The 25,629-nt window shown below is 37.8% G+C and overlaps 1 protein-coding gene across 2 annotated transcripts in view; it reads left to right on the top strand.

The window, feature by feature from the left end:
* Positions 1-8,728, top strand: part of PAPSS1 (3'-phosphoadenosine 5'-phosphosulfate synthase 1) — a 46,680-nt gene extending 37,952 nt beyond the window's left edge. For both annotated transcript variants that reach the window (XM_054203316.1, XM_054203317.1), the window contains exon 12: positions 7,905-8,728. In XM_054203316.1, the coding sequence (XP_054059291.1) occupies positions 7,905-8,043 (139 nt within the window). In that variant the 3' untranslated portion in view covers positions 8,044-8,728. The remainder of the gene's footprint in view (positions 1-7,904) is intronic.
* The last annotated feature ends 16,901 nt before the right edge of the window (positions 8,729-25,629 follow it).

The following is a 25,629-nucleotide window of genomic DNA, read 5'->3' as shown; positions in this document are numbered from 1 at the left end:
GGGAAAATGACTTGTCATTTTAGTTTAAACCTCTTTATTCAGATTATTGAACTGTACTTTTATTTTACATCAAACTGCAGTTGAAGTTAGTATGGAAATACAAACTGTTGGGCAAGATGTTTTTCAAAAAAAAGTTGTATTTTTTTATATTCTGACTATTTCCTACTGCTTCTAACTGAAGAAGTATGTCTGTACAACACAGTTCATCTTTGAAAGTATGAACTCAGCACGGGATGGATTGATCTGTAAAAAATGAACCCATCTCTTATCTTTTCTTCGTCAGCTGCTTATGCTGCAGTTGCACTGAGTATAAAAGTCTCCAAGGATGTTGCTGTGGCTTGTCACAGTCAACCATCAAATTTTATTCAGCAACTTGTGCCTTTCTTACCATGAATTATAATTATTAGTAGATAGCGTGCTGGTTTAACCTTGATTGTAAGTTATGTAACTGCTTTATATTTCAGCAGTAAATTCCAAGTACCTGAATTGGTCTGCTTTTATTTTCAAAAGCTGCAAAGAGTTATTGTCTCTTACATAACTAAATATAACTTTATGGTATGTTCTGTTGTTTGGAAGTTGTAAGCAGCATGATAAAGGCAAATGTGTTGAAGCCTGACAAGACTTAAAATAGTTTCACTGTGTATTACTCTATGACGTCCATATGTGTTTAGAAATTTGATGATTTGCTACATTGCAGATGTTTTAAAATTGGAGTTTATCAGGGAGGCTTATTTAGCTGTTTTAGTTTGCTGATGTTATTCTTCCTTCCTCCTCCATCCCATATAGGCAGCATTCCAGCCTAAGGTTCGCCTTAGTGCTGTGAAGCTTCTCTTTGGATGGTATTGATTCTGTGATCATTGATACTGTACTTTTGGCAGGATAGAGTTGATTTAGATCAAGGGGAGTAAAATGGTACCTTTGTCATTAGCCAGAGCGAATGATAAAAAAAAATATCTGTGGTAACAGGTTTTACCTGTTGTCACAGACTGCATTATGCGCACCTTATTATCCTTTCATCATGCCTACAGGGGAACCCTTTGGTTTGAGGCGGTTTTTTTTCCCTGTTTCTGCCACTGTCTTAGAAAAAAGACCATGTTGCTATTATATGCAGTTTTGTCCTGCTGCTGTCAGAATGTAAGACCACTTGTCCTGCCCTTCCCCAGATACGGTTTGTAAACTACAGGGCGGACTGGAGTATGGCAGCAATCCTCTAGATGGCAATGCGGACACATGCAGACTCCCTGAAGAGAGAGCCATTGTTGCTCCTGCTTGCCATAGACAGAACACTGTGGTAGGCTCCAGGAAAAGTTAGAGCTTGGGTGGGTGCAGTTGGCTGCATTTCAGTGTAGTCTGTGTAATGCTGAAAATGTGGCAGACTCCTGGACCATGTGGTGTTTGACTCTGTAAGGAGGATGGCAAGGAACAGAGGATTGGAAATATGAGAGGATCAGTAGTGGTGGAAGACCCTTGGGTGTGAAGTAGTGATGTTTGTAGAAATCTTTCCTGAACTCACCACTTACCTGATGAAAAACACAGCATGAAAATGTGGGGAAGTGGTTTGTATGCATAGAAGCATTGCTCTGACTTGTTTTGGAAATTAGTACCTTGATTTCTATTGCACCTTTCTCAGTTTTTTGAGGCTTGGAAACTTGGCAGCCAACTAGGCAATTCAAGAATTCACATCACTAATGGATGCACACAAGGTTGGGGCAAGTGGGTTTCCCTTGGACTGAGCTATAGCTGAGCTGTGTGTCTTAGCTTCTGGAATTAGTTATTCTCTCCCCGAGTGGTCATCTCTTCTATTCTTTCAGGCTTCCTAGACTCCTCTATCTGGGAAGGTGCTTGTGAGAAGCCATAATGGACACCACGTGCTATCTTGGGTGTCTTTCTAATTTGGCAGAGTTGACCCACACCTGGCTTGGTAGCAAAGACATGCAGAGGTTATTGCAGTTGGACTCATTGCTGATATTAGTGAATTATCTTTCTTCTGAGGGCAATACCAAGCCATGGGGATGATGGGGGATGAATCTTTGGCTAGTGGTGACAGGTTACCAAAAGCTTGATCCAACTGCTGGAAGTTGGGGCTGCAGCATTAGAAGTGGCAGAGAATTGCTTTGCTTGTGACATCTCTAAACATTCATGCTCGGCTTTTATGAGAAAGATGTAACGCTTGCTGATAGCATTCCATGTATGCCTGTGGGAGTGGAGTAGGTTTTCATATGCTGGGTTGGTACCGGTCAGCTACATACCATAAGATACTGGGCAACTATGTGATACCTTGCTGTGGCTAAGCTGCTCATGACCTGGTGGCAAGCCTGGGAAGCATCAAAAAGTCTCCCAATGGCCCTGCCTCCAAATTAGTAACAAAGGCCCTTACTTCTCAGTTGTACTGCCTGTAATTCTAAGAGGTCATTTTTTTTTTCAAGGTCTTCATCTCCCAAAGGTGTCCACACAAGTGCAGTTTTGTGGAGTTGGTGCAGAAGTTACGTTTCTTTCTCACTTCCGTTAGTATTCTCCAGAACACAAGCTGCCCTTGGAGTTCCAGTAGACCCAGTATCTCTGCTTGGGAACAGTCTGGAGAACATGACTGTTAGCTTTGCGTGTCAGCGCCTCACGCTGCTGATTGAGTATTGAGCTGCTACGTACGGTGCTGTGTTGGAGCTGAAGTCACTTAGCAGCAGGTGTATCAACATGTACCCCTTTTATAAGCAAAGGCATTGATATCCCAGTTGCATTCAGAGATAACCATAGAGCATTGTGTGTGAGGAAAAGTGGTAAGAAAAGACTGATGTAAAAGCCTTTATACTAGCAGCACAACAATTGTTGCAGAGTGGTTCTGAAATTCCTTCGGAAAAACAGTTAGTGTGTTTCTGCAGCCAAAAAGGCCTCTCAAACAGTTACTACAGACGAGTGTAATCTGGGATTGGTGCCTTAATAATAGTAGTAGTTCGGGTGAGCAGAGATTCCCAATTCTTTACAGAAGATCAGTCCTATAAAATGCAGCCACAGACTGCTGCTGAGGGAAAAAACTCAATTAAGAAAGGAAATTAGTCTGGCAATTAAAAAAAAAAAGCCACAGCAGTGTCTGGAAAAAGTATATTTTTTTTTTTTCTTTTCTTTTTTTGTCCTGGAGGAAAACTGATGAGGTCATTTTGGCTAAAAGGAACCCATAAGTAAGGTTATCAGAGCAGACTGTTCATGCTTTCTGTAAAATGTGAATGAAGCATGGGTATCTGTGAAAGAAGAGATTTTAACTTTATATAGTTTATTCCCAGGACCTTTAATTTGGTTGTCATGACTGTTTAATACTAGCAAGCCATACTTACAGGACAGTTGTTCCCACTAAGTACATACTGTTCCCAAATTTGTTTGGTGTAATACCTGATTTTTAAAGTGGTAGTAAGAGGCTGAGACAAGCACGCTTGTCTGCCCTCCTTAATTTAGCTATGTGAAATATTGTTTCTCAGTTAACATTAATACATAATTTAAGATACATTGAAACACTACAGCAGCTTAGAAGACTTAAAACCTTCCTGCCAGTCAGGAAGGAATTTCATTCACAGCAGGTAAAGGATTAGCTTTGCATATGTTGATGTTAATCACATTTTTATGTTCTACTTTCACAAAGAGTTTGTTCATGGCCAGTTAGGTTTTGAACCTAGCTGATACTATCTGGTTTGTTCAGCATCATGGGGGATTCCCAAGGCGTAACACAGACTGACATAATAAAGACTTGACACTGTAAGGGGCAATGTTCTGTTCCTGTAGGATTTATGGTCTAAGTCATGACTTGATGCTGCAAAAGCAAATTTAAATTCAGTGAAAATCCTTCTGACAATGGTTGTAAGGTTAGATTTCACCTCATTGACATATCCTGTTCAGGAAGCATGAAGCTGCAGAAGGAGAATTGTTAAAGGACTGAACCCCAGATAAGGAATTGTCCTAGCAATTAATCTGAGCTAAAGTTTACAAGCTAAGTAGAACACAGCAATTGTTTTGAAGCAAGAACAGGGTGAATAAGTCATGTTATTATTTTATTTTCATACATTTGTTTCAAAAAATGGTATTTTTATGAATAAGCAAAACTATGAATGACTCTTGTATTTAAGAGTAATTTCTTAAGACCACCAGACATTGCCCTGCACAGAAAATGGGAATTCTAAGAAGGTCATTTGCACAGTGCCAGATACCCTAACAGGTCAGGGTTCCCAAGATTATGACTGATCTTTACTGCCCCCAAGTGAAAAATCAATTACCTAATATATTTTATACCTAGATTAAACATGTAGAGACTAGTTGTTGAAGAGGAAAAAAATATTCACCTTGGTCACTGTGTTAAGGTACTGTTGGTGCCTGTATATGCATAGAACTCTGCCTGTGGAAGATGGGCACAATCTGAAGTGGAAGAAAAAATTCCTTTTCTCCTTTTGCTAGATGTATGAGAGCACAGGAAAGTTAGGTATTTTTTTGTCTGCCTAGCTTTGTCCTGCATAAGTAAGGAGATTTCGCAGCGTGTGTATGTAAGGCTTTTTCCATACTGTGAGTGTAACAGGGTTCTAGGATGCTATGCCACAGAGCAAATATCAGTCCCAACTTAATATGTGTCAAGACTGGTTTTCTGTTGAAAAGGTTTTGTTGTGGATTTATTTCTGCCTTTTTTATCCTCTTGTTTTTGGAGAATGCTTTTAATTGTATTAATACTAGTCAAACTCCATTGGTAGTGAAAGGTCAAATCAATGTTAAAAGCGTTTACTAACATACAGCATGGCACAAAGAAAGCTAATTCCAGCAGCCACTGAGTAAAAATTTCAAAGTCACTTAAATCCCATGCTCAGAAAAGGCTTGGGTTAAGTTTCATTGAGAGTTATTCCAAATCTCACTTGAGAATGGAATTTGGATGGCTTTGGCATTTGTATTTCATAGCAGCTTTAATGGTCCAATGTTTCCCCCTCTCATATACTGCTCAAATCCATTTTAAGTAGAGTAGTTCCTAATATCCTCAAAATTCTCCGTGAACAAAATTACTTGACTTTTCTTCCTGATTTCTTTTTCCACAAAAGCAAATTACTCATACTCGTAGGTTTTATTTCAAAATGCTTGTGGTTCACATCACACCACACCACAGTGATAAGGTATTTCTGCTTAGTGGAAATCTCAGTTTGTGATATTCAAGAGATTTGATTTTTACCACTGGTAAAGACAATGAGTATTGAGTGGTTATTCAAATGCTCTGTTTTAAGTATGGAAGTGGAGACTGAACTGGAAACAATAAAATTGCAAATGCAGTATATTTTAAAAAAATGCAAAAATTACTGTGTTGTTTCGACACACAGTATATATTGCCAAAGCTCCATTTGAGTCACTTTAGTGATTACTTGTTAAGGGATTATTACATTTTTTTTAAAAGAAAAATCCATTTAAAATAGAAGTTTGGGAAAGTGAGAGGGCATCATTAGTACTTTTGTACTTTATAATAGTACTTTTGAAACATTTCTAGAAATGTTGTGAGATGCTGAATGTGTGCTTGCAGCCCAGAAGGCCAACCATATCCTGGGCCGCATCAAAAGAAGCATGGGCAGCAGGTCAAGGGAGGCGATTCTCCCCTTCTACTCCACTCTGGTGAGACCCCACCTGGCGTACTGCATCGAGCTCTGGCGTCCTCAGCACAAGAAGGGTGTGGACCTGTTGGAGTGGGTCCAGAGGAGGGCCACGAAGATGATCAGAGGGCTGGAGCACCTCTCCTATGAAGACAGGCTGAGAGAGTTGGGGTTGTTCAGCCTGGAGAAGAGAAGGCTCCAGGGAGACCTTATAGCAGCCTTTGAGTATCTGAAGGGGGCCTACAAGCAAGCTGGAGAGGGGCTTTTTTCAAGGGCATGTAGTGGTAGGATGAGGGGTAATGGCTTCAAATTGACAGAGGGTAGATTTAGATTAGATATTGGGAGGAAACTTTTCACTCTGAGGGTGGTGAGGCACAGGAACAGGTTGCCCAGGGAAGTTGTGGATGCCCCATCTCTGGAAGTGTTCAAGGCCAGGCTGGATGAGGCTTTGAGCAACCTGGTCTAGTGGGAGATGTCCCAACCCCCATGCCCAGGGGGTAGAACTAGGTGATCATTAAGATTCCTTCCAACCTAAACCATTCTATGATTAAATGATTTTCACTTATGTTTTTCTTTCCTTTTCTTACAATTTCTGTCTTCTTTTTGTGTTTCTTTATTTCTTGATATCTCCAATTGCTAGGGCTGTATTTTATGCATCTAGGGATAAGAGGAAGCTAAAGGAATTGGGGGTGTTATTGAAGCAAACTTATATGGCATATCTAAATTTATTGTCTTAGTACCTTTATTTCACTTGTAGGGTATAGGCGGAAGTTGAGTGTAGTTCTGAAAACTTAACAGGCAAGGAAGGGATAAAACAGCTACATTTTTTTCATGCCCGAGCTTTGGTATTGCTAGCTGTGGAGAAAACCACACATGGAGAAACTTTATAGCACTTGCTCTACTTTTCTTTTCTTGATCTTCTGAAAACTTAGTATTTCTTCACTAGAATTAACCAGGCTTATCACTTCCCCACATATATTTTATAGAAATGGTTCATCGCAAAGAGTGCAAGTTACCTTCAATCAGTGTTAGTGAACAGTAGGCATCTCTCTGCCAAGGAACAAAAATGAGAGCAATAAGAAAAGAGCATGTATGGCAGTGCTGCTGTGTAAATGTGTACAATCCAAATCAAAAAGTTATGGGGCTAGTGGTTTTGTGAAACGGAACTGTGGAACGCTATCTGCATCTTGCTAACTTCCATGTCCTACTGAGCATAGCTCAGCACTTAGAGCCAAGTTCTGCCCTCTGATGCACACACTTGGCTCTTCTTTCTATCTAAGGCATGTTCATCTGAGATCAATATTTGGCTTTTATTTCAAACAGACAAATAAAGAATGAGTAATGCATACATGTTGCAAATTGAGCAAATGGTGTACGTGAAATTGCATATTTAATTTAAGAATAAATAATTTTTCCTTTGGAGCCTTTGGTAGAACTCTGGCATTCTTGTCTTGCTTTTACTGTTTCAGTCCTTTGAGTAGTAAGACTTTAGCTTGTGGATCACTTATGATCACATACCTGAGAATTTAATTTAGATTGTCATGTTAACAATGATAAACAATCCTGATCTGGGTTCATTTGTGCATTTGTGCTACAGAATTCTGTTTTTTTTAGGGAAAACAGGGAAATCTTTAGAGGAAGGTATTTTTATTATTCCCCTGCTTTTTTTCTTTATTTTGAACTGTATGTGCCACGTTACTGATATGCATATATATGTATATACATGCTCAGTGGCTTGCAGTGGCCCAGCTGCAGCAGCTGTGGAGCTTTCCTTTGGACTCTGGGGCTTTTACTTTCTCTGTTCTGCAAACTGTCCTTCACTAAGATTTTGTGCAATGTTGTTTTTTCATATTCTCTAATGGCACTGGAATGATCTCCAACCAGCACATTGGGCTGGTCTGCTGCCATGGCAGTGCAAAATTGGATGGCTGCTGTTTCTTGGCAGAGGACCGAGACAGGAGGTGGAGGAGATGGTTCTCTCTCAACAGCAGCTCCCTGTTCCCTCAAAGAGAGCGAGCCAGGCTAGATGGAAGCATAGGCTCAATTCATTCCACAGGAGAACAGTTGGATCATGCTACTAAACCTCAGGAGTTACCTAAGCTGCATATTGCAGAGGGTGTATATTCTAGAGATTTACTGACATTGCTGGCCAAATGTCTGGAAATGACAGTTCCTATACAGCATTATACTCACAAGAAGAAATTTGTATAGTATCAAGAAAGCAGAAGGAATATGAACAACTTTGCCTGCTTTTAAAATATGTTCTTTTTTTCCTCTCCCCCGTTGCCCCCACTCCTACTCTCTCAGCCATGAAGACTTTGAATTTATATCGGGGACCCGCATGCGCAAGCTGGCTCGAGAAGGACAAAACCCACCGGAAGGCTTCATGGCTCCTAAGGCTTGGACTGTGCTGACAGAATACTACAAATCCTTGGAGAAGGCTTAGGCCTCTTATTAACTGCAGATCAACCTTTGACGCCTGATTTATTTACGAGAAGGGGACCACACAGTCACCGTTCATGTTGCTTTGTTGTGGTGTCTGTCAGGAAGTTCTTCTCTGAAAACAGACTCTTTCTCCCTAACTTAGCATCATTCTTTGCCTGTCCTTATGGGTTCTATTATGTCCTGGCACCTAACTAGCTGCTGGGTTTAATGTCTTCTCTTTTATTACAGTTAATATTCTTGCAGTAGGATTTTTAACTCTTGTCTATTTTTTATATTTTATTGCCTCTGTCCTATGAGTTCTGCAGCTGTTAAATAGATGCAGCTTTTTTCATATGTTATTTAAACTGCTGGGTAGTGTCTGGTTTTAGTAGTTTGTAGGAGAAAATGTAATGGTTAGACCCTTAACTATGGATAGATTATCTATAAATCAAAAACATAAATAAGCTTCAAAACATCCATAAAAGTGTCCTCATCTTTATCTCATCATCATCTCCAAAAGCACTTAACGTTAATTTCTCACTATATGTAATCAAAAAGCAGAGCTTTTATGTAGCATAGCTAACCTTTTTTGCTTTCTTTGTTTAGTTTTGGAGTCCATTGAGTTGTCTGGTGATTCTCTTCTGCTGTGGACCTGTAAAGATGGCCAAGTAATGAATAAAAGAAAATATCTAGTTTTCGTTTCATAACTACTCCATATTTTTTTTATATATGCTTGTTGCCATAGGCGTCAGTAGGGAATGGTTTATTTTATTTGATGTAACTTGCCAGGTTTTGATTCCAGATATACTTGTTCAGTCTACTACAACTTGAAAAAAAACTAATGGCAGACCAACCTTGAATTCATGTTTAATTATTGCTAGAAAAATAAAAAAAAAAAATCCTTAAGTCTTGTAATTTCCTGTGGTACAAATGCTGAGTCCTGAGGTTAATTTTCTGGCTGTTTTTCAAGGTCTCCAAAGAGTAATCTCCTTCTCTTGGTTCAGCTTTGTTTGCTTGAAGAACAAAGCATATGTTCTTCTTCTAGGATTCTTCAAAAATCCCGAAGTTGTCTAATTCAGTATGTGAAACATTAACTGCCAAAGGAAAACAAAAAAATCTTTAAGTGTAAGGTAACACTGACCTATTGGGATCTTTTCAGTCGTTTGCAGATAATCAGTGAACAGTCGTAACCTTTATCAGCTACAAACTGTCTCGCATCCTTCTCGCGAAAACTTACTTTTCTGTTTTGTATATAGGAGGAATGAGCTCAACATTGTTTTCGGAATGTTGATACTGGCCTGCTACTAAGCCTGGATGAATCATATGTTCATCTAGATTTTTTTGGACAGGAGGAAGGTTGTGATGAGGGGAACTGTGTATGGGACGAATGCTACTTGTAATCTTAGTTTAATTGTTCACAGTAGAATTTAAGACAAATGCTTTCTCCCTCTGTCTTTGGAAGAAATGTAGAAAGTACCTTGTAATGGGATTCTTACCTCTGACTGATAGAAAGTAAGGCAGAATTAGGAAGAGACAAGAGGCATGTTTATTAGCGAACCACAACAATTACTTGAGACTGTGTTTTGGTAGTGTAAAGATTATTTCTTCAGAATTACTGAACAGATTTTCTTTAAACTTGGCTTTCATTTTAGATTGTATCAATATGTAGGACGTGCAAAATCCAGAAGAAAGAGTCAGTTCATCTGTGTGCAGCTGTTCATGCAAAACTTCAAGTTTAACTATGAAGGTGAACAAGAGTTATCAGCTGCTAAAACGGGATTTGCTGTTGGAAGTTGGAGTTTGGACTCTTTGCTGTCAGGTTTGATTCTTCTGCTAGGTATGATGAAAGATAATAAAAATATTTTGGCAGAATAGCAAACACAGGTGAAAGTCTACAGAAGTTAATGTTTTAAAAATGTTACATGTGCTATATGAAGTCCAGAAAATAAGTAGTAGTGATGAGCATGAATGTGAATCATCCTGTAAAGTTAATTTAGAAGCAGGAGTGCCTTCAAGCAAATTAATACGGTGATAACAAGCAGATCTAGTTTTCATACTTAGCTGGTTTGATGCTGAGGCCCTTTGCTTAGAGAGCTCCTGGAAAGCATTCCTTGCAAGTCTCTGTATTAAAGAAGCTTTCAGGTTTATTCTAACTTTAAGCCAACAGCCAAGGCATTCACAGCATAATGCTGATTAAGAACAGGAGCATCTGGTTGATTTGTGGGCAAGGACTAGCTCTATACAGTATTTTCCTGTATCATGTGAGTTTTCACTGTAGAGTTCAAATTTCTCCTCTTGTCTGCAGCTGCCTTATTTAAGGAAGCTATACCCCAGAAATTATTCTTTTGTCAGTGTTTCTCTTTCTTTAGCTTTTCTCTGTCTTATCTCAGTGGGTAGCATTGCCAGTTGTCCAGTCCTAACATGCTGTTTTTAACAGTAGATTCAACTTCCTTAAGGGTGCTATGGCATTTGAGGCTCTTCTGAGACAACAGTTGGGTGTCTTCCAGGACTAATGGGTAATGGGGGCAACAGGACTAATGAGGTAATGCTGTTTGCACCCAACACCTGTCTTTCCACACCTGCTCTATCACCAAAGAGCAATGACCTCAGAAACACACCATATAGAAGTAATAATACTCTTGAGCCATGTGATGGATATGAGGACAAGCAGGAACTAGCTTTCCAGCTGGGAAAATAAAAAGCTTCATTGCCTCATTTCTTCAGTTCCTAAACCAACTATTTTTTACTAGAAAAGTAGTGATATGTACATGAATCATGAATCTAAGCAGTTATATAGGTGTGTTGTTTTGAAGAACTGCAAAATCAAACTTCCAAGTATGCCCTTTTTCTAAAGGTCATTTTGCTTTAACAATCAAGAGGAGTTTTACTCTGTTCATTAAGATGAAAAATGTCAAAAAGTGTTCCCTTTGTCTCCTACCTTCTGTCTCTACATTGATTTACCTTATAAATGGTTCTTTACCTGCTACTCTTGCACAGAATAATTTATGGCTATTATCCTGTGCTTTTTGTACAGTCTCAGCATGATTACTTCTAGTTGATCATTCTGATGTATTGGATGTGTGATGTATGAAAGTGGTAACACCATCGATCTGTTTAGCTGATACAAGGACAATCTGGACCCAGCTTTCCAAAATACAAGGATTAATGAGGTAGATGGAGATTACCAAACCCTAATCCTCAAGGTTAAATCAATGGTACGAAATTATTACCTCTCCTAGGTGAAATTATTAATTCCAGATAAATTTGATTCCTACAGTACCTATAAGCAACTTGAAAAATGCAAGTTTTTTGTGGAGAACCTCACGACTGAGAATTCTGTTCTCCTGTGTGAGCTCCCATATGCCTGTTTTTGACTAACGTGAATATTTTGGGTAACTTTTCAAGAAAGGTTCTGCAGGTTGTGATGGGAAAAATAGTAGATGAATACTGAGGATGCTGACTTCTGTCTGATTTTTTTCATTTCAATAGGGGATCTGAGCACAAACAACTCAGTAATGCATCAGAGATGCAAAATTGAAAATGTAGACTAGGTCGCATTTTTTTATTTTTATTTTTTGGATGCAGTTTGGAGCTAACTAAGCTTCTGCATCTGGAATAATTCCATAGAGGAGGGGGAGGAAATCAGTGGATGTCTTGGCGTGGTGGTGGAAATACAACAGGTCTACCATGAGCTGTGTAGCCAATACTGTAACTGGCTTGAGTTTGGACCTCCCTTGCATTTCATATTTCCTTAATTTCAAAAAGTTCCACAGGTGGGTCACACAGAGGGTTAAACTTACTGTCTTCCCATACTACAAAAAGAATAAAAGTTACTTTGAGCATCCTGACCAAATACTAACAGTACTCCATATCCTTTTCCCTTCCTGATGGATTAAAGGTGCTAATCAATGTGTTTCTCCCTTTCCCTGTAAATGCTGACAGCTTCAAAAATAAGTTTGTGTGTGTGTCACTCTCAGTATTTACACCCGTGGCATCCCTTCTATTTCTGTTCATGAATCTTTAAACTTTTGTGCTAGGCACTGTAGGAACACAGAAAAAAATCTCTCATCTCTGCTCACCTGTGAGTCAGAAGATAAGTTTACTGCATCTATGGCACCGTCTTCAAAGTCAGGGAAAGGGAAGACTATTCCTTCACTTAATATATGTGAATCTACAGGAAAAAATAAGATGTAAACTGAATCTTCATTTAACTTTACATGCATGTCTACTACTATAGGCACGGGGTTTACTGTGGTGGTTGAATACTAGTAAGAGTTGTGTAGGAATGGTATTCTATTCCTCAAACCTGGCACAGAATCCTTCACCACCACCTGTAAAATAATAGGGACTTCAGCCTGGAGTGAGTTGGCTGAATTAAATTGTGGAATGAAAGCAACTGATAGCTCAGAATTAGTATTTTGTGGTACTTTATAAATTGGTCTCAGAAACTTGCTTACCAGAACTCCTGATTTAGATGCTGTCTAAGAGGAGAGCAACACTAATTCCGTTTTTTTCATGTTTAGAGTTTTTTACAAGATGGAGCTGAGAAGCTAGATTGCCAAGGGTAAATTTAAAGCCTTCAGTGGCCAACTTGTTGGATATGAGAGTTCCTTGCCAGCAGCCAAACAGGTGTTGGAAAAATATGTGATTTAAAGGAAGACTGTGCTGAGGTTTCTGCTCGGTTGTGGTGTTTTATCTTGAAGAAAGCCTGAGGGCTGGAATAGAAGGGCCTCTTTTAAGTTTGCTTTCTCATTTCACAAAAAGCTTTTTGATTATGAATATAGCTGGATTTTTACTAGGCTTTTGAAGTGTCCATTGAAGGGGTTTTTTTGTGTCTCCTGCAAACTCTATGTCTGCTTTTGTGGTATTAGGATTTTTTTTTTACCTGTATCCCTTTTCATTATTTAGTCTTTATTAAAATCACTTTTTTCTTCTTTATGGGAGGGTATATACGTGCACGAGCCAGAATCATGCCTTCAACATTTCCAGAGCCGTTTGCCCTAGAAACCTCATCTTGATATCATTTTGAAGTTGAGTGGGGAAGGCAACTTCACTGAAAGCTAGAAAACACTGCTTTAAAGCCACATCTGGAATTCTTAGACAGTAAATGGCTCCAACTTAAAACAGAAAATGCAGATATTTTATATGCTATAAAACTCTAGGAGCCTTGGATTCAGTATAAGGACTGTCACCCGACCTTCATGTTAAAATCCCTCTACATAATGCTTTGAAGTATGATTGCAGTCAGAATGCTACCTGTCTATGTATAAAAGGAGGAAAAAAATAATATCAGTTTCAGTATAAACTTCAGTGGGGTGGGAGTAGTGCCCAAATCTTCCTTTTATCCTCTGCAAACAAAGCTGTTTTCTCTGCGGAGTCCTACACTCATCACTCTAAATTGCACTGTATGAGAATAACACAAACATTTTGGCCACATCCACTTATTTTCATCTCGTAACAGCAGTTATGATTGCAAGTAAAAGATTTTTAGGTTTTGCTGAGTACCTGCAGATTTCCAGGTTTTCTACCCAGATGCCAGATGACCTGTGCCTGAATTTTTGTGGTCTAAATCAGTTATTTCTGTAATGATTGATAGTAAAGTTTGTTGCAATAATTGTGATGAGACAGATGAGAGATACCAGTATCCATGTGTTAATATTGCCCGAACATCATTGGTGCATTTTATATATTACAAAACATGACATTTTGTTCAGGAGGACACTCCTGAATATGGAAACATTTCTCTGATTTCAGGAGTGCTCCTCAGGGAAAGAGAAAACGTTTAGGTTTTTGTACTTAATTTGATTTCATCAACAGCTTTCTCAAAGGCTTAAGTGGAAGTAGGAAGAACTCCTTAACCCTTAAACATTGGGTTCAGATGGGTTGCCCACTGTAGAATGGAAAACTGAAACTGGATAGTCCACAGAAAGTTGTTTGCAGGATTGGTCACGTGTCACTGAGTTTTGCCTTGCTTGTAGTTCATCTACCACCTGTGAAAACCAATATTTTGATCATTTGATTCAATTATTTCCAGATAATGAAGACAATCATGAGACAACATCATGTTCAAGCATAACTTTCCACTAGGAAAAGTTTAGCACTATTATAGTTTATATTTAAACTAGGATACAGAAAAATTTCCTATCGTACTATGTGACAGCAGAGCAATAAACATGTCATCAGAGTCAACATCAGAAGTACAGTGCAAAATGCTAAGTATTATTGACACTTCTTCATTAGAGACAGTTATTTATAACTCCTTTGTTCATTATTTCTTCAAGGAAAAATACTGCTTCTTTCTGAAAACTGAAAATCTGTTTGCCTTACTTGGTAGTTAGAGACACTCAGAATGGCAATGATTCTTCATAGTTTTTACTGTTTTGCTGTGAGTATTTTTAAATACATGCATGCTTCTGAGTTCCACAATGAAATGGCTTTGCAAAGAACATTAAAGTTTCAAAGTTTTTCTTTGTAAACATTCTTGGCTATTTTACTCACAGCAGTTTGGTCATTTTTCCCTCTGTACAAATTAAAAAAGGGTCTCATAAAGGTCAATCTTATGTAGAGATTGGGTACAGAATTTTCATCTGCTATTAAAACAACTGTAGCTGGTTTCCTTTTCATACAAACTTCTGGTTCAGGGATGTCCTTCATTTGTGTCATGAGGATTTCTTGTCAAACACTTCATGTGCTGGAGAAAAGTGTATTTAAAGATGATGAGTTGATGGTGGAGAATTCCAGGACAGTCTCATTCAAGCAATAACAATGGAAGACCAGATCTTGTAATATTTAATTATTTCAAAAGAATATTTTGCCTTTTCTATAATCATAGTTGGGATATAAATGCAAATTCAAAGCAGCATGTTCTGTCTAAAAGATGTATGGAAAGAAACGAACATTCTTCAGTCAGTAGTTTTCTGGAAAAAACCCCACTTCCTTTTCACATTTTTAATGTACTTGAAAAATGAAACATAAATGTCCTGATCTTTCCATTTCCATATTTAAAGATGTGTCTTGATGTGGGACCAATGTGTTTTCTTTCTCTTATTCAAACAGTTGCAATGTCTTCAGTTTGAGGATTTGTGAATATTGGAATGTACTGAAAATCGTGGTATATCTTGACCAGTCCTACACTACACAGTTTCCAACAAGCAAGTTCATCTTTTCATTTAGACATACTTAATTTACTTTTTTCACCTGTATGTAACTTGCAACAACTCCTCGTTTCAGATTTTTCTACATATATGTGTAACTAATGAAAGAAAATTCAATCTCTTTACCCATTCTTGGTTTGATTATTATCCTACATGTGTCTGTAGATCTTGAAACTAATTCTAAGGAAGTAAGTGCCTTTCCGCATTGATTTTGTGACGTTAACTCTGGAAGATGTCGTTGATGTTCATTAATGTGAACTTGAAGAAAGATCTGGCTGCCTGTGGAGAAATGAATCTGATTGTATCGAGATCAGACACTGCAGAGTGTCTGCTAACTCTCCTCTCTCTAAGTCTGTGCCTGAATGTTAGGATATACAGAGTTTTTATTTTGACAGAAAAGGGGTAAGTCACTGTTTTCTTAAATGTGATGCAATGGGGTTTCCAAAGAAATAGATTTGTCTTAACTAGTCAAAGAAAAAAACATAAGCTAGGAGCTTTTTAGACAGTGGTTTACAAAATGATCGGTACACATTAAAGAAGGCCTGCCCACTAAAACCCAGAGATTTTTGCCTGTGTATATCCCCAGGGAGTCTACTACTAACGTGAAGAATTTCAGCATCGAAGAGGATTTTATGCAGTATGAATTTATTATGCATTTCATGGTTCCTGTGGAATTTTCAATGTCTGCTCAATCTACATGTACAATTTTAATAAAATATCTGCTTATACTATGTTCCGCTTTTGTATCTTTTTCTTCCTTTTCTCATAAAACACTCTGTTATTGTTTCAGGCTGAAAATTTTCTAGACTTGGATGTGCCAAGGGAAGCATTGCAATTTCCAAAGGGAGCTCATGCAGTTCACAGTTTCATCAATCAGCCATGAAAACTGAGAGAAGGGGCCGAAGAGTGTTCTATGACAATGGAGTTTCTGATTTTGGTCAGGGTCAGTATAACAGGGGCTTACAATCTTTTTTTTTTTTTTTTTTTTTGTTTGCAGACTACTGTAGGTGTGTAGGGTTTGGGTTTTTTCTCCTTTGATTTTTTTTTTTTTTTTTAGTAAGTGTTAGTCAGCCTGTAATCTTGTTCTTGTTTAGTTATCTTCTGAGGTTCCTTTAATGGTAGTCTGTAAGCCTTTCTGGGAAATGCAGCTCACAAGTTTAAAACCATTGCTCTAGAATAACAGTTTAAAAGTTTTTGTGATTTTTTTTCTATATTAAATTATGAAGTACAGAAGCATTTAAAGAAACAAGAATAAAAGGAAAGAATAAAAGAAGATTATAAATGGATTAGGCAGTACTTGAAGGCTTAGCATGTTCCCATTTAGGACAAACTCAATTTTACATCCACCACGTACAAGAAAGTTGATGGTATGTGTTGGCTGTCTGAGTTTGTATATTACCACAAATGCAGGTAAGAACACAGTGAAAGCTAAGACAACAGCTCCAAACCAACCAAGGCTTAGAAGGCAAGCTTCTGAAGGAAGGACAACTCTTGCCCTCCAGTTAAAGAAGTGGAGCAAAAGAGGAACTGAGACCCTGAACTTTGGAACTGGATCTCTTGTACATTAGATACGGAGTAGGAGCCAAGACAAATAGCACTGCTTTATCTGGTGGAATGTTCATCTAAAACACAAAATTTTGAGCCTTGTTGGTGTAAGAAGAAATCATGTAGAGTACTAATGTTCTTCCACTTGCTTTTCTCATTAGAAAAGCAAGCATTGTCTGCCATGTGGTTGCTGCCTTAACTTTGGCTGCTTTGGGATTGTCTTAGGCCTGACGGCCTTGACCTTTCATACTTAGGGTTTTCCTGGACTCTAGCTGTCTTTGTAGGGCTCCAGGAGCTGGTTCTCTTTGGACTCTAAGCTGCTTTCTTACTGTGGCAGATGCTGGATCTCTTTTACAGACAGATTGTTTGGGTTTCGTGAGCGTGCTTTTCAGTGAGCTTTGCTATTTTTACTGTCTTTGGAGCATATTTTTGTGGTCTGTGGTTTTTGGGGATGTGTTGGTTTGTTTTTTTGCACCCCCCTCATATTCGTGGAGCTGAAAGCAACAGTTACTGTAGTATGAACCAGTGTCCTAGTTCTCCATCTCTCTATGCTTCTGCTTTTCATGTCACAGCTTCCAGTCAACAGCATGCTTGCTGAGAAACAGAAAGCCTTGATATTGTGCAAGCACTGTCCAGCAATATCCAAAACATCAGCGTGTTATCAATACTGTTTTAGTCACAAATCCAAAACGCAGTGCCATATGGGTTGCTGTAAAGAAAGTTAACTCCATCCCAACCAAACTCAGTAAACCTTTGCTTCTTAACTAGAGCTGTGAAGGCTGGAGCAGATGGAGCTCCAGAAATCCCGAGATTTTTCCATATTGGGCAGAAACTGCTCTTCTGATGTAGCCAGAGAGATGGTAAAGACAGTTGCAATTGCATGTGACTGCTCTACTTCTATGTGCTTCTGTCTCTACTTCTATATGCTTCTATCTATGGAACGCCAAGTGGTAATGGAAATGTGAAACCTGCTGAAAGACTTTGTGCCAGATCTGGAAGTAGAGCACTGCAATCATTTGTAGGAGGGTTTTTATTCTTGCCGTGATATATCGCGTTGTTAGTACAACAATATGAATGGTTTCTCCTCAAAAATGAGGAAAAACAGTACAAGCTTAAGTGACATGGAAGTAACTGAAATTATGAACTGAAATTAAGAAAGTGAAGAGCTCTGAATTGACCTTTTTCTCTTAATGTCTCTTAATAATACATACTTCATCTTTTGACCTCATCTCTCCGTTGTTCTATACTTTGTTTTCTCTAATGCTTCTGTGATGAGCAGTATGGATCAAAGAGATTAAACCTTATTTACTACTAATCTGACATAAAGGCCATCATTCTTCAGTATTTCAATGTAGAATGATAAATAATCATGATAGTGAGGAAAGTCTCCTTGTTTGAAGTATAACACAATTAAGTTTTATCTGGTGGTGCGTCATTTGCAAAATGTTCACAGAACTGTTCTAACCCCATCCGTGGTACTGATGCACAAACTGGGAAATAATCAAAAAGTTACAGGGTTCATTGGAAACAAAGAGCAAAAGAGAAGCCTGCTGTTCTCCAAGTAGAAATGTACCAATCCTGCAATGAGCAGGGGGGATGGGGGAACATTAAAACTTCAAATGGGCACAGACAAAGAACTAAAGGAATTTAGCGTTTTCACTATTGGTCTTAAGCAGGTTTCTTCACTACAGAGCTGATTGCATAAAAGCTGCAAGATTAAGCTTGTTCAAAGAACTGAGTATCACCTTTTCTTGTTTTCAAACTGACTCAATTATTCCAGAGCTGCTAAATTTGCTTTGATCAATAGAACTTTTAAACTGTAGTTGGACAGAAAAGTGCACTTGGAAAGTGGTAAATTTCTTGATGTTTTAGATTTTTTGCTTGTCTCTGGTACGATGAGTGTTTTCAACCCAGACTGAAAATATAAATCTGAATCTGCAGATTGACGGTTATTAGATGTAATCATGTCTATGAGCTCTGTCACAGCCTCTCTGTGGACCTGTTGACCTTGCACTAACTAGAAGATGTCATTCCCAATGGGATAAGAGCAGATTTGCCCTTATTGCTCATGCTTCAGGATTAATTTAATGGGTACAGTGCAAAATGCTACGAAGACTTCTGTGAGAGCAGGCTGCTATGGGATCAGCTGGCTTAGCATGTTCTTGCCTTGGTAGACTTTCAAGCCACTTGGACCTTCTTTCTGTGGCAGTCAGTGCTGGCAGATGCCCTCCTATGTTCAGAGGTGAGTCTTGTCCCTGGAAAAGTCATTTTGTAAGTGCAAAAAAAGGGCATTGCGGTTTCAATGCAGGAGTCAGTACTTGATCTTTTCCTGATGCTGCTGAACAGGCCTCGCTGTCTTGTATATTAGAATGACTTAATTGGAAGGTTGGAATATTGTCGAAAACTTCAGCGATTGCTGAGGGATTTCTTTTTCCCCTTCTGTCCTATTTGGTAAAATTCAGCATTCTCTGTGAATATGTGTAGAAGAATAGAAATCTTCCCTTTGCAGAGTTCTGCTGAACAAGCAGGACTGTATTGGTCTTCCTCAGAATTAAATACCAGCCAGACCTGCTGTTCATATGTGACACGCTTATTTGCATTTGCTCTGATCTTTTGCCCAAATAAAAAAGCAGGAACTGAATAGGATTTAATTACGGGCCTATTTAAGCTTTCTTTTATGCAGGCAATTGTGGAGTGTGTATTTATCTGAGTAGAACTTTTGAAACATGGTCCTTTCTGCTCTCCATTTTCTCTTTTTAATAAAGAGCTATCTAGCCACTGATGTTTGATTTGGTTTTTTTTTGTTTTTTTTTGTTTCATTTCCTTCTAACGGAAGCCTGTATTTAGTATAATGACATCAGGGTAATTCTAACATAAAGAAAATAATGAATTACATTATTTATTTTTCTCTCTCTGTAAGTCCTAAGCAAAAATATTTGCACTTTTGCTTCTTGGGTATGTAATTTTATAGGGTTCCATTTCATCTTAAGGAATTCTTATTCATCAGAGTGTAGGGGACATAAAATTAGGCTAGATTAATCTTTCTACTCTTTGATAGGGCTTTTCATTGCTTATCAGAAGAACTCGCCAAATCTAACCTCTTGGTTTTTTGGTTTCTCTGGATTTAAACTAAATGATACTTGTCACCCGTAAACCAAACTGTTTTACTTGTGGCTTAGCCAGTTCAATTAACATCTAAACCAGACATAAATCTTCAGCCATTTTTAGAAGCAAATTTTTTTTTTTTAAATGAATTTGCACTCATTTTTCATATTGTGATGATTTTCTCATTTACTGGGAATGTGCACTAGAAATGCTAGCCTGTTTCCACAGGACAAGTTGCCTGATGGGTGAGCCAGGTGTACTCAGTATGGTGAAATCGTGTTACTAGATGAGTTTTACACTAACTTATGATCAAGAGGTGAGTTTGTAACTGATCCTTTCTGAATTGCAGAATTAGTTCTGTAGAGTTCTAGTGCTAAGTGTTATTTAGTACGAGTCACATAATGAGAAATACAAGACAGCTTTTTTTAAAAAAACTCTGCCTGTAACAAAGATTTTTTTGATAATGAAGTGACAATTAGGAGGCATATTTTTTTTCTTCGATGTTGTTCACATTCAAGAGATACTAAGGTATTTGTGTTTGTATATACGTGTATAGATGTATATAGAGAGAAAGTATCTTAACCACAACATATGTTTCTATTGAGTTCATCTGTTTTCTTCAGTGACAGAGCCACATGATTATCCCTATTGGGGTTGCAGGCTAATACAGATATGGAAGAATGAGCTGGATGCCATACTGATTAATCAGGCAAGTGGTTGGTTACTCTGGTTATTTTGTGTAGAGGTCAGATGCATAGCCACTGGCAGAAATAATATGACATGATTTTTCAGATCCTGTCCTTCTTTCTCTGCTGGCAGTTGGGAAAAAGACATATGCTATACCACCAAGCTTGGCGTATTGAAAGTCAGTAGTATGAAACTCAGAGAGGAAGAGCAAACAGTATTGGAATAACGAGAGTGTTGGAATGTTTCTTGGAGATTAAGGGAGGATACAGAATATTATTTTAAGCACTTTCAGGTTACTCACTTCAGTTGTAAAAGTTACCTAGACAAACTTCCTAGGCGTCTTAATATTGTCCTCAGAGAACAAAGTCAATATGTAACACATAAGGGAAGCTTATAAGAATTCAAGATGGTGTCCTCCCTGCCCGGAGAAGCACACTTAGTCTGGTTTTGCAATACTTTGATTTAATTTAATGGTGCATGTACAATGTCAAAGAAATATATCACTTAGAAAAGTTTTCCTGTTAAGCCAAAGGTAAAGAGACTTTCACTGCTGTTAGATTTAGTTACTGCTCAGGATTTCATAAAAGTAATTTTAGATTCAAGCAAAGCTTGTAAAATTTTTTTACTCTTGTAATACATAACATAGAAAAATCATGGTTTGAATCAGCTTGATATTCATGGAGAGTATAGTAAGGAAAAAGTCCACTGTTAACTTTCATTTAATCACTTGGTAAAATTCATTTTGATCTAACTTTAAGAGATTAATTCTGCTCTATAAGACTGAGGAGTTCTGTGAGAATTAACTTTCCAAGTAGATATAACTTTTTCCCATGCTTAGGATTTTTTTTTTTTCTATTTAAGCCAATGGCAAATCTTGAGGGCATCATATCCCTGGTGATACAAGGATATTTTTCTCCATGTCCAGTTTCTTAATTAAGTTGCAGCATAAATGAATGCTTAAGATTTCATAGGACTTGATTGTCCTTTTTTCTTATGCCAGAGAATATGCTGGCTACATTAACGAGAAACTGTTTCATACCTGAAAGTAGTAGTAAAGGAGAAAATGAGAGACTGATATGAAAGAAAATTCACAAATGTATGCATTTCTACAACAACAAAAAAAAGCCTGTTATATTGCTATGTAACTGAAATGTCATGAATTAAAAATAAGACATTAACTGAATCGGCAGATCATCCTGGAAAGAAAAGGGTCATGTAGAATAGTCTGTAACCTCTGGAAAAAGAAATCAAGGTAGTTTCCTGGAATTAGTTGAGCTTGGGATCATAATAGTACCCCTGGCTAAATCCATCCACGACTCTTTTCCACCTTCTTTTGTTGTTACTTTTCTGTCAACCCCATTTCCCTCTCTATTTTGATCTTTTTGTATTTTTTTCTGATGTGTTTTATGATTCTGTGTTCAGGGCTATTGTGGTTAAGAGATAAGAAACTTGTTATTGTGCACAAACTTAGTATTTGCTGAAGTAAAATCTTCTGCACTTGATTATGTGCTAGCACTTAATGTCCTGGATTTTATTTAGTACTTTAGACAATTAGAACACATCATTTGAATACATTATTTTGCAGCTATCTTATCCCACTTTTTAGTTTTTGTCTATGTGTTAACCTTTGGAACTAGATAATCTCAGAGAAAACCTTATTTGTTTAGCAGTGATAGCAACAGAACACTTTAGTGTGGCTAATGGTTGTTAGAAGGGAGCCTAGCTTTAAGTGCAATGGCAAAATCTACCCCTGTACGGAAGGCTATTAAACGCTTGCCTACCACTTGATCACAAATCTACACTGATGGAAACAGGTGTTGCTCTGCTGACCTCATGGGAGCAATGCAAGCGTACACATTTGGATTTGGCTCAGAAACTTGAAGTGACGTGGGTCCTTGAAGGTTCAAGTGGAGAACAGGCCTTTCAGCCTGGTCTTTGCACAAGAGTGAATTTTACCCTGGGTATATGGATTATCCTACATAAAAGGCCTTCATCAGTTTTTACCATATGGTTAAAACACATATACATATTTTTTCTGTTACCTACAGGCACTGTGAAGCAGCTGGTATTAATGAATAAAAATAGCCAGCAAAATCATGGCATGTGGTTGCTAGAAGGAACAATTTATAGTTAGAAGTCTTGTAGATTACTAGAAAGAAGAAAAAAGGAACAACCCCAAAACACATGACCTCTGAAAGCATGTATGAACTTTAAGTTTCATCTGCATTTTGGGCACCTGTACTGCTCAAGGCAGCAGAATATGGAACTGATTAGAGGATACTAATTCTATTCCTATTGCTAAAAATTATAGGGAAGGGAATCGGAGACAGTATGGTGTTTTGGGTTTCTTTTTTAAACACCATTGCTGTAATTTGTCTTCTAGTTGATCAAGATGTCAAGATATTTGTAGCTTCACAGAGAACTTTGAAAGAGAGGATGTGATTTTTGAGTCTTGGAATAAATGAAATATACCTTAAAAGGTGAGCCTTGGAAGGTGGTCTTACTGTAATGCAAAAGTATAAGCTCTAGTAATTTATTTCATAGCCCTGGTTTAGATTTTTACCTTCCAAAAAATAAAGCTGACCTTCTACACAGAGCAATGATAAAATGCAAGATTATTATTTTTCACAAAATGATTCTTAGTATTTCATAATTGATAGTTACCAAGCTCGGTGGATGAGCAGTGAACTCTCTTTTAAACCTTCACTGAGGCTCATCTTATAGGTTTTTTCTGGTGGTGTGTTTGGTTTGTTTTTTTGTTTTTTTGTTTTTTTTTTTTTTTTTGATGTGAGCCAGTGAATTCATAATTTATTTCTCATACGGGCTGTGGTTCAAATGTTGGGAAGATCAGTAAAACATGCAAATTCTGTAGGATGCAAACACTAAAAGGGATTATGGTGTTGTAGTGAGAAAAATGTTGAAACTTTGTTTGCAGTGAGACTATAATGGCTACTGCAGTTCTTAATTTTTGTAAACAGGGAACAGGAGCAGTAGTAGGAAGGGGGTGGGATTTTATTGTTTTGTTCTACTGAAAGATTGGCATCAGATTCTATCTTAGGTTAGTGCAGGAGGGAAGAACATAAAAAAATCAGAATAAGATCAAAATAAATTTAGAACTGGAAAGAGTTTTACAGAAAAACATTTGAAGTTCTCCGTCATTCATTCAATTCATTCAAAAAGAAACTGAGAAGTGCCCAAGTTAGGTTAAAGTTGGGGAGGAACAGACGTCCTTGATATAAAGAGAGAAACAGCAACAGTGTTTAAAAAGTGTTCAAAGAAATTCAAACAGAAATAAGGTTGTATTTTGTAGTGAGTACGATGACCAGTTGCAACAAATTACCTAGAGATGTGATGGTTTCTCTGTCTCTTGTTTCATGAAAAGGCCACATGCCTTTGAAAGGTGTTGTAGACAAAACTGGGCATGATGTAGGAGTATCCAGGTGAAATACTGTAGGTAAGAGGAGGAGCTATACAAAGGTATGCAGTTGATCCACAGGAAGGTTCGTCTATAGAATATATTAATCTATACTGTAATTTGTCCTGAAGGAGAAGTTCCTAGATTGCATATGTCACTCTGCTTGCAGTGACAAAGGAATGTGACTTGCAGAAGCATTCAGCTGTAACCAAATTCTTCTTCCTTATAAGGTTGAGGGGAACATAAGCAGCCTAATGATGTCAAAAGAGGAACAACGTATTTCCTGATTATGCTGCTTGCTGGATCTATGAACTCCAGAAAAGCCAACAGGGGTAAATGCTTGGTGGTTTTGTGGCTTCATTACAGAAAAACTCTGGGAATATGGAAATCACAAACAGCAGGCAGGCAGGGAATTCTAGTGAGAACTTGTTTCACGATTAAAACTGCTAAACTGTGTTTTAGCTCTTCTAACTTCTTTCAAAAGGCAATGCTGCTCACTGTTGTTAAGTTTAAATTTTTGGTTACCCACCATTGTTTTTAATGGCTAATTAAAAGTTTGAAAATATGTATATTATTAACCAATATTATCCATTATGCATTTCTGTTTGGCAAGTGTGAAATGCACATGTATGGATGGTTGTAATACACCACTTTGGCTTTGTGTTTGAAAGCTGATCATCTGCATTTTTTGCTGATTTCCGGTGATGAGTGTCAGCAACCATTTGCTGTGAATGTCAGACGAATAAAAGTACCAAAGAGAGGCGTACTTTGATTTCAGCAAGAAATGTATAAAGTTGGAAGTTACTTTTAGTTTAGATGTTTACCTAATCCTAACAGAAGATGTAATTGCAAAGAAAAAAAAAACTTTAGGACAATTAATCTTTCTTGTAATAAGATATTAATACAATCCTTAAACAAAAAATAGTTCATTGTAGGTTATAAAGATGGAAATAAACATCTGCGGCAGTGAGGGACTTTAAAACCTCTTAGAACAGAAGTGTTTGTACACAGAATTGTTGCATTTTTGCTAGGCAAATTCAATTTCTAGGCTCACACATGTGAGGCATTTCTAATTTTACCCAGCCGAAATTTAGCATGCTAGCTGCCAGCCCCGATTGCTGTGGTTTTTGTTGCTGGGAGAGGGTTGGAACTCTTAATTTTTGGAAAATTCTTGCCCATAAACTGCAAATCATTCTTCATTGTGGTCGGAAAAAAAAACAACAATCCTTGAGTGTTTTATATCAAGTAGTGTGACTCTCCCTTGTAACATATTCTTACTAATGTTTTTAAGTGGAACTGCTGCATGACAACTTGTAGTATACAAAGTGTCTTCAACAGCAAAGAGCTGATTCACCTACAGAGGTCAAACTCACAAACTGGTAGTGGAAGGTAGTGATGTTAACACAGAGAGAGAAAGCTGCCCCTTGGAAATCGCTTGTGTGTGCAAATTCTTACTTCTGCTGCCTCATGGTAAATTCTCTTTCAAAAGGAGTAACCCAAGTTAAGTGTGCACATTTGTGGTTCTTTTGGAGTAGCAGCCTTGCTGTAACCACACAGTCCAACCCCTAACAAGGTAACTTTGTTACCTGCTGGTAAGAAAATGTGTAGAAAGTAAACTACTTTTATATAAAAATTCTGGACCCTCTGTACTCTATTATGCCAGTGTGATGTTATTGTTTGCTACACAGAGAGTTGTAACAGT

This window comes from Rissa tridactyla, chromosome 5, assembly GCF_028500815.1.
Source record: "Rissa tridactyla isolate bRisTri1 chromosome 5, bRisTri1.patW.cur.20221130, whole genome shotgun sequence".
Classification (NCBI taxonomy): domain Eukaryota; kingdom Metazoa; phylum Chordata; class Aves; order Charadriiformes; family Laridae; genus Rissa; species Rissa tridactyla.
The sequence above is the reverse complement of the archived record's forward strand: the minus strand, read 5'-3'. Positions and strand labels throughout refer to the sequence as shown.